Source organism: Mesitornis unicolor, unplaced genomic scaffold (genome assembly GCF_000695765.1).
Source record: "Mesitornis unicolor isolate BGI_N332 unplaced genomic scaffold, ASM69576v1 scaffold29574, whole genome shotgun sequence".
NCBI lineage: Eukaryota > Metazoa > Chordata > Aves > Mesitornithiformes > Mesitornithidae > Mesitornis > Mesitornis unicolor.
Window position 1 is genome coordinate 478 of NW_010182578.1, and position 10,028 is coordinate 10,505.

The 10,028-nt window shown below is 32.4% G+C and overlaps 1 protein-coding gene across 1 annotated transcript; it reads left to right on the forward strand.

Moving 5' to 3' along the window:
- Positions 1-203: 203 nt before the first annotated feature.
- LOC104540107 (nipped-B-like protein) lies at positions 204-10,023 on the forward strand (the record flags this gene model as incomplete). The annotated part of the gene is made up of 12 exons (XM_010183833.1): positions 204-336; positions 1,228-1,371; positions 2,574-2,663; positions 2,912-3,126; positions 3,227-3,329; positions 4,270-4,368; positions 4,475-4,621; positions 5,806-5,940; positions 7,525-7,623; positions 8,323-8,376; positions 9,248-9,356; positions 9,912-10,023. Coding segments are annotated over 12 exons (1,440 nt in total), but the record flags the coding sequence as incomplete, so codon positions are not given.
- Between the last annotated feature and the right edge of the window lie 5 nt (positions 10,024-10,028).

Below are 10,028 nucleotides of genomic sequence, written 5' to 3' on the forward strand. Positions count from 1 at the left end.
TAGTGCTACTTGGAGTGATAACTGTTTAAATTATTTGTCCATAAATGGATAAGAACAATTTTTCTGCTAATATTTCAGACAATTTTTTTAGAATTGCATAGAACTGCTTTTCTGGTTAAACATGGAATTACTTCTTTTTGCATCTGAAGAAAAGTTTAAATGTGTCTTAAATTCACTTACAAAATGCATTTTCTTTTGAACAGGTGTGGCAGTAAACAAGGGGAAGAAGATTACAGACCACTGTTTGAGAACTTCATTCAAGATCTTCTTTCCACAGTCAATAAACCAGAATGGCCTGCTGCAGAGTTGCTACTTAGCTTATTAGGAAGGCTATTGGTAAGGGATTCTTGTTTTTATCTATTATATTAATATAATGTTTTATTACAATGAAACTTGTTTTTTTCAACTCAAACTATTACAGGAATTCTTTCTGATTGGTGATAAACACATGCAGCATTTAAGGATTTTCTTACATGTATCGCTATTATGTAATGCATAGAAAATAAAATTTAGGTCAGAAGAAATTGATATGGAAATTAGTAAAGGTCATATTTGTACAGTTTCTCATGGAAGTCCACTTCTACTATTCCATGACATTTTCCACATTAAAAAAATGCCATTGTATAGCATCTAATAAGTTTATGTATTAATTTGGTATAAAGTCAGATTAATAACTGTATTCCTTTAGCACAGAACCTGAAAATAATTAAGTAGTTTGGTCCTTTACCAGTAATAATATATTTGCTTATGGAATGTGACATTTTACTGAATGTAAATATTTTTGTTGACGTGTTTTTTGAGAGTTGTTCTTCAGTATTACAATGTAATTAACACAGTAATTTGAGCTTTTTCTTGGAAATATGTTTTAAAGTCCTGTTCCTGGTAGAATGTAGCTTGCTTTATACTCGTGTGAATAATGAGGAAGTTGCATTATGGTGCTATTTGCTATTGCAAAGGATATCTGCTCTACTAGATGTCCAGTTTATTTTATAAAAATACATACTTAAAAAAAGTCCTCTAACAGGCGTATCTCTAGAGTGAGAGACCCAATAAAGGAAAAAATATTAAAGTTAGGAGTGTATCTGTGTTGTAATAGTAAATGACATAATTTTATGCAGCATGTAAGTTAGGTGGAATTTTTAATAATGTCAAGCAGTGTCTTGTGAGAAGAATCTCAGTTGCATAAATAAATACTTTTTAATAACATTTTTTTTCTGCTTTTCTTAGGTTCACCAATTCAGTAACAAATCTACAGAAATGGCATTAAGAGTTGCATCACTTGACTATCTTGGAACCGTAGCTGCAAGACTCAGGAAAGATGCAGTCACTAGCAAAATGGATCAAGGATCTATAGCCAGAATCCTCAAACAGGTGTGTGAGAGATCCTGTACTAGCTGGATTGAGATATATCCATTTAAAAACTTGAACATTTTAAAGATAGGTGAAAAACTGGTGTTGTGGAGAATGAGTTTTAATTGTTGTTCAGATTTCTGCATCAAATACACTCAATTTATAAGTATCACATTTGTCTTTCTCACACCATCTCCCTAGTGATCTTATTAAGGGGTTTATTACAATGGTAAAACCAGTATTTTTGTGACAATATAGAGGAAATAATGGAGCGAAAATTGGATTCTATCTTAAGAGGCCTTAAAAATATGTGTGTGTGTATATATGTGCATTTGCTATTGCAAATTGTAATTTAGCTTATGGCACTCATACACAGGCTTTAGAGTGTTTATCTGTAAAGTTAGTTTTTATGTGATGTAGCTGGTATTGGTTGTTTTTTTTTTACTGGACTTGCCTATATCTTTCATTAGAGAATGCATTTCTGCTATTGTTGCTTAGCAAAATGTCTTCAAATCTGCAAGGGTGGTAGCAATTAACAAAGCAATATATGGGTTTAGGCTTTCTATAGCACATAGTATGGTGAGAAAATCTCAGGTCTTATATGTCCTTTTAAAAATGTGGACTTGCACATTTCTTATGGATGCTATACATTTTTCTTCTGAACTACTAATTGTTCTCAGCATGATTAGATCTAAAGTTGAGTAGTCATATCAAGTTCATTTCCCTTTCAGCTACCTGAAAAGACTCCAGATCTATTATATGTATTTTATAATGACTGTTACAAATTTATGTTGAAGGAAAAATTTGTGCAATTTAAAATTTAACCCCTTGTTAACCTGAGAAGTCACTGTTTCAGTATTTAATATTGGTGAGAGAGCTAGTGATGACTTTTTATAGGTTGAAACTTGTGATTTCAGCCCTTCTTTTTTCCTCAGGGACAGAGGGTCTTCACACAAGATGATAGAATTAAAATTGATCAAATCAGTCAGCCTGTTTTAAAATCAGTCTTATTCTTTGTTAATCTTTTTTAGCATTTTAATGCACAGGCTAATTTGATTTGGTCTGTATAAAGTTTAGAAGTAATTGATTTAAAAATTGTTAGTTGTATTGATAATTGCAAAACATTAACTTAAATGTATTTTATATGTGGACATGCAGATTTTCAGATTATAATTACCACTGTGCAATATTCTGTTTTATAATTATCTTTCTATTTCTGATAGGTTTCAGGAGGAGAAGATGAAATTCAACAGCTGCAAAAGGCTTTGCTAGATTATCTGGATGCGAACACAGAAATTGATGCATCATTAGTGGTAAATTTCAGCTTTCTGACATCAAGTGTATATAAAAATAGTTTCAGTAACATGTACTGAATAGAATTATTTTCAGTCATGCATATTACTGCTTCAATTACATTGTTACCCTAACATATACTGTTGATTGTGTTTTCCAAAATATGGTTGATGCATTAGACTCACTTTATCTCATTGTAAATCTGTTAATTTCAGTCTTCTGTATTCTCTTGTTTTTGTTCTCTGTGTATCCTGCTGTATTTCTCCAGTTTTCTCGGAAGTTTTATATAGCGCAGTGGTTCCGTGATACAACTATGGAGACAGAGAAAGCAATTAAATCTCAGAAGGATGAGGATTCATCTGAAGGAACTCATCATGCAAAAGATGTTGAGACCACAGGACAAATCATGCATAGAGCAGAAAGTCGCAAAACATTTCTTCGCAGCATCATTAAAAGTGCTCCATCTCCGTTCAGTACATTAAAGTACGTTTCAGCACCACTGATTTCTTTATTAACCATGCACTTGACATTTTTTATAACTTTTTATAAACATGTCCTAATTAAAACATTGGCTTTATTGCAGGATGAATTCTGATATTGTGGACTATGAAGATGCATGTTTGATTGTTCGCTACTTGGCCTCTATGAGGCCATTTGCCCAGAGCTTTGATATTTATTTGACACAGGTAAACTGTGCTGGAATTCTTAGTACAGTGAAACATGGTTTCTGTTTCTAAACACTTTTGCTGTAGTATGCAATATCTGTTCATTGTTGAGCACAACAATTTAACAGGCCATGGTAACACCATGTGCCTTCATATTCTGTACTGATGATGTAAGTGTATATATTTCTTTTTCTTGCATTCATTTCATATTCCATATTGTACATACATTACTTTATTTGTCCATGTATGCATATGGCAAAATCATTATCTTAAATGTACACAGTAAAATGATAATTACAAAAAGTTGAAATCTTTTTTACAATTTCTGTAAGATGCATGCACATTCAGTAATATTAACTCATTAAATTGATCTTAATTTTATTTGAAAATACAAGACAACTTGGTCAGTTGTTTGTAGTGCATGATACTGTCACTTTGGAAGCTGTTGTTTGACCAGTGTGATTTCTTTCCTTTTTCTGGGAGAAGAGCACTAATATGCTGTCATGATGACACGTTTGAACTGCAGTACTGGTTTATTTGTTTAGTTTAGTTTAGTTTAGGTTGTGTTACTTATATTGATCTGCACACAGAGCCATTTTAAAATTATACTGCCCAAATCCAGCACTTCTGTTGAAAATAACCATGGTGAAAACCACAACCGAATGGCAAAAGTAGAGTTTAAACTGAAGGGATTTAAATGAACATACGGACCCTGTGTAAATCCTACTTGGACCAGTCTTAGAGATGTAGCAAATCCTAGTAAATATCCATGCTCAGTTATCAGTGCCATGGAACATGACTTGCATGCTCCTTTTTACTGTCTGAGAAGATATATGCAGTCTTTAGTAGACAGATATTCTTATTCTAGTTAAATGATTTGTGTGTTATTCTGCTGCATTTTTCCAACATTGTTTGCTACCTTCCCAAAGCAAATGAATCTTTGTTTTTGTTCTCTTAATAGATTCTGCGTGTACTTGGTGAAAATGCAATTGCTGTTCGAACAAAAGCCATGAAGTGTTTGTCTGAGGTTGTTGCTGTAGACCCCAGTATTCTAGCCAGGGTAAAAAAAAAAATGAAATATCCATCATGCACATGCGTTCTTCTGTCACACTTGAAAGAAATCTTTATTTCTTATTTTGGATCTGTGTTTTATTTGTTCTTTTTAGCTGGATATGCAACGAGGTGTTCATGGACGGTTAATGGATAACTCCACTAGTGTACGAGAAGCAGCTGTGGAGCTGCTTGGCCGATTTGTGCTCTGTCGTCCTCAGCTTGCTGAGCAGTATTATGACATGCTGATCGAAAGAATATTGGTACAGTGACTTGTGATATTTACAATAAAATAAGTGTCATTGGAAAATGTGTTTTCAGCTGAGCTTATATGTTTAATAATATGGAATGATGATCCCAAGAGTAAATTAGATCTTATTATTTTAAGGAGGAACATCGTGTTTTTAAGACCAACCTTGTAAAATGCATCACTTGTTTCCAGTGAGTCTTTGTTATATCAAATGGTAAACATACATAGAAAGTTGTACTGCATCACAACCAAGATCAAATTCCTTTTGATTCCTTTATTAAGGCACAAATTAGGGATTTTGCCACATCTCTGAAGTCTGACATATGGGTCATTGAGGGCAGTTCAGTAGTGCAAGTGATGAAGAAAGATCTACAGCACAGTAATATAAAGTTGCCATTTGTAAACAAAAAGAAAAAAGATAAAACTATTTTGTTTTTCTATGCTATGTATTAGTGTTTTAAAAGGCTTCTTATTAGATTTTTTGTATAAAATGTGGTTTTTTGTCTGGATGTTAAGATAAAATGCAATGTTAATTTAACTGTAAGATACCACTAGCTTTTAGCATCCGTGTCATATTTTTAGTCAAATACTACTCATTTGCTATAGTTACATGATAAAATTGTGAATTTTGTGAAGGGTTTTGGAGATGTGCATATGAGCATGCATAAAGCTATTAATCCTGACATTCAGATTAAACAGGTTTTGAATAAGGTAATATGAAATGAAGCTCCTCATCCTTTTCCTTGGAGAAAGAATAGGAAAATGGAAAAGGTTTGCTGCATTTATCTCATCCATAAGTTTTATCTAAAGGCTTTTGAAGTATTATAGTCCAGATCTACAAAGGGTGTTGTGTGTTCCAACAAAGTAACTAAAGCATCATCACATCTAGCGAGTAAGCTCTTGAATTAAGAAGTGAAATTATACATATGCAGCATCATGAGCCCTTAAATGGGAGGCTATAAATGGAGGAAGTGTTTTAGTGTTCTGGAGACTCAGCCAGAACCTTTAGAATAGTTGTAAATAAAGTGGTACAAGTTATGCTGACCTTTTGTATAAATGCACTCCAGAATATTTTAGCTGCCTTTTCTAAATATGTTTTGCAGGTCAGATTGGGTGATCTTCAAATATTAATTCATATAATACATAAATTAATATGTCTGATTTATTTTCAAGAGTGTAATGCTTTTCTCCTCACAGGATACTGGTATCAGTGTCAGAAAAAGAGTCATAAAGATACTTAGGGATATCTGCATTGAACAACCAACATTTCCCAAAATTACAGAGATGTGTGTGAAAATGATTCGGAGAGTCAATGACGAAGAAGGCATTAAGGTAGAATGAAACATATCCTTCAGGATTTTAATTATCATAATCTGATTCTATATTTTGACCAAAAAAAAATTTTAAAAAGTATTTTATTGCTCCTTTGTAATTTTAATGGGTTTCATTCACTTTTAATTTTTGAGAGCAAATATCTTGGCTTTCTACATTGCTGTCTAACTTGGTTTTCTTTCGTTTCTTTCTTCTATTTTCTTCAAGTTGTTGCTGACAATCAAAAAATTTTAAAAGGTTATTGTCTAGAGGTTTTTTTAAAATTAAAAATTATTTATTGAAAGGATTATCATGCATTGGAACAGGCTGCCCAGGGAAGTGGTAGAGACATGGTTTAGTAGTATACAGGTTATGGTTGGAACCAATGGTCTTAAAGGTTTTTTCCAACCAAATGTTTCTATAATTCTGTTTTTTCTTCTTGCATGTTTTTTCTCTGATACTTCTCTTTTCTAACAAGTAAGATTGGCATATAAAACTCCTTTCTACAAACAATATAAACTTTTAGTCAAAATTAATTATGTGGTTACTATATACCAGATTTGTGTGTTCTGTGTATGAAAATTATAAAGTATTCATCTGTGCTACTTTTGCATTAATTCTGAATGTTTAATGAATCAGTTATTCCCCCTAAAATGTTACTTATGTGATCATATTCTACTATTTGTGCAATGTATATGCAGAAGGGCATAAAACTAAGATTATATGTTGAATCATAAACCTGACACTGATTTTTTTTGTTTGATTTGGCAAAAATAATTTTTAAATTGCTGGATAATTAAGAATACACCTATAATAATTTTGTATCACACTTTCAGTGGGATTTGAAATCTGCAACTTTAAAGCTGCAGCATATATTTTTACCACTTGAGATATGTTAATACCAATGGCTTTCAGAGAAGACTGTTAATCAAGAAGTAGATGAACAGCTGGATCCTAGGTGCTGCTAGTAAAGGATGACCTTGTTCTCTCTCTTCCTTTCCAACAACCTCAGAAAGATGAGGCAGTATCTGCAACGTATTTTTTTATGTCTCCATGAATGAGGAACGCTTCTTACAACCATATGCTTTATAAGTAATTCAAGAATAATTAGTTCACTTTCATTCTATTCCATCTTTTCCTCCATCCATAACATTGGAAGGGAACCGACTTCCTATGTTTGGGTAGGGAGACTTGGCTTCTCTCTCTCTTTCCCACCTTGTCATAGCTGTTCTGAAAATGCCAAAGTAATCTACAATTGCTGCTAATTCAGCTGTAGAAAATGTAATCTTGTGTTCTGTTGTCAGTTTCTCAGGGTACTGTTTTCCTGGGGTATGTAAATTGGTGCAGGAAAGTGGTAACTACATTTTCTGTAGCGTCCATTTCCAGTGATCATTTTAGTGAAGCTTGCTTAGAGGCCAGTATAACTGCTGTAATAGTAGATCTGGGTCTGTCTCAGATAACATTCTCTACAACAGTATCATTGAGGTTGAGTAATTCCTTACAAAATGACATGTATCATCAACATGCTGTTGTACGGATGTATTAGAAATAATAACTACATGCCAAGATAAGCACATTTATTTCTGCCTTTTTTTTTTCCTTCAGAAATTAGTAAATGAGACATTTCAGAAGCTCTGGTTTACTCCAACTCCACACCATGACAAAGCAGCAATGACCAGGAAAATACTAAACATCACTGATGTGGTATGTTAAACAAATTTGAATTAAGTTGCATGAAAAATTTGATTATGTTTTTAGTATCTTTGAAATATTGTCTGTAGTCTTTTAGAATACAAAAAATATGCAAGTAATTTAATTATCAGATGGTTTTCTTTATATGTCTCCTGACATTGAATACATGCTAGAATTATTCTTCTGGTGGAACAGGCTGTAGGAAACTTAAAATGCTCACTAATCTGCTGTCACTGATAACTGAGACCACATTATATTCAATTTGTGTAAAATACTTGTTCAGTTAAAATGCAACAGATTTCTGTTATATTTAACATTTTCAGGAAATGCTAGTTAAGCCTAACTAAGAAGTTGTCTCTTAAAGGAAAAATTTCCTCAATTGATAACATTTAATTTGAAAGGTTAATAAGCTGTTTTAACAAATAACAGGGTCATGTTCTTACCCAGGGTAAACTAGGATCTCCATAATTTTATCTACTTTTTAGGAGCAGCAAATTAAATAGCATGTCTAAAAATGTGAAAATGTGTTGTGTAAAACCATTTTTCAAATGCAATTTGAAAAGACAGTTTCTGATATCCAAAGATATTGTACTGAATGTATACGAAAATATATATATGCATGTTTACTGATCTTTTAAGATTACATCTGTATTGAAGTAAATTTTATTCCAATGCCTTTTTTAACCAATTTATTCTCAAAACTACTTTTAGGTTGCAGCTTGTAGAGATACAGGGTATGATTGGTTTGAACAGCTTCTTCAAAATGTAAGTAATTAATTTTGAATATATGGCACAATAATTGTAAGAATTTTAATATTTCTTTTGGTACTAAAACACATTGAAAGGATACTACAAGACAGTAGACAAATTCAATTCATGCCCTTTAAACATCTGACCTTTTTTTAAATCTTCATTGGTGTAATTTTCTTTGTCTCCAACATTACTTTCTTTCTTTCCATATGATCTGTTTTAAAAATATTTCACTTTTTGTTTTGGGGAGGGGTTTTGTTTGTTTTTAATTTCATGGTCTCTTGAGTAATGAGTGACATAATATTAAGTCCACAGCTAAGATACTGAATTCTGAAATTAGGTCTTTAGTGTAATGTAGACTTTAAAAAATGGTAGATAAGTGTATTATCATGTCAAATATATTTGTTGCACAGTTTATAGAAGCAGTGAATCTTCAGAGTATAGCTTACTTCTACATTATATTTTACTCTGATTTTTCTAAGAAATGAGCTTGCTTTGTTAATATCTCTCAGCCCGTGTTATCTTTCACCTCTACAACTTGTATGTGTTCGTTAATTTTCAAGCAAAATTAACAAAAGCATGCATGGGGGGATTAGAGGTCTCCAAAGATTTTACTTTAGCCTGGAGTGCCATGAAAATAGGTAGCCTGTTCTCTTCTGTCTTTTTGTCATGGTTACTTTTTCTTTACTTCTCTTGCATTTTGGTTTGTTTGTTTGTTTGTTTTACTTCCCTTATTTTCTTCACATGTAACTTTAATGGAGAAGTTAAATGCTTTTGTAGTGCAAGATCCTTGTGTACCTGTAGTAATTGTGATAAAACCAGCATATATCCAATGTAAATGAATGCACCCTTAATACTAAATCATTTTCTGTTTCACCTGCTATAGCTGTTGAAGTCAGAAGAGGATGCCTCATATAAACCTGTGAAAAAAGCCTGTACTCAACTTGTTGACAATTTGGTTGAGCACATTCTTAAATATGAGGAATCCTTATCAGGTAATATTGTTTACAACCCAGTAGCTCCTTTGAATTTTATATGAAACTGTAACATTGGTTGTTCAAATTGCTATCATGAAAAGTTATTACAAAACTGATGGTAATGAATTATTACATTTAAGCTCATTATGAACTTTTGAGCACTGTATAATAATAAAGTTTACCTAATTTTCTCTAGCTAACCACAATAACAGAACTACATTTAAAATAACTTGTTCAAATTTTTAGATCACTAAAAGCAAAACAAATGTGGCAAGCTTTATTTGCATTAATATGTTCTACAGTTGTAATAGGAATCATTGACTGAGTCAGTGTTCTGTGTACAGTAAGTAGTTTAAAAACTAGTGGTGTCTCTGAAGTATCTTTGCTTCTTACTTCACATATTTTGTGATCACATACAAATGTTAACACATTGTGTTCTCATCTGTAATCTAATAAGAAAATTCTCTATTGATCTTGAAAGATATGTTATAAAAGAGAGATTCATGTGATGTTTTGGTCATACGTTATTCATTACTCAAACGTTACTTTGTGTATTTTCTAATATTTTTGCAGATACTGACAACAAAGGTGTGAATTCTGGTCGCTTGGTTGCTTGCATAACCACTTTGTTCTTATTCAGCAAAATCAGGCCCCAGCTAATGGTTAAACATGCCATGACCATGCAGCCAT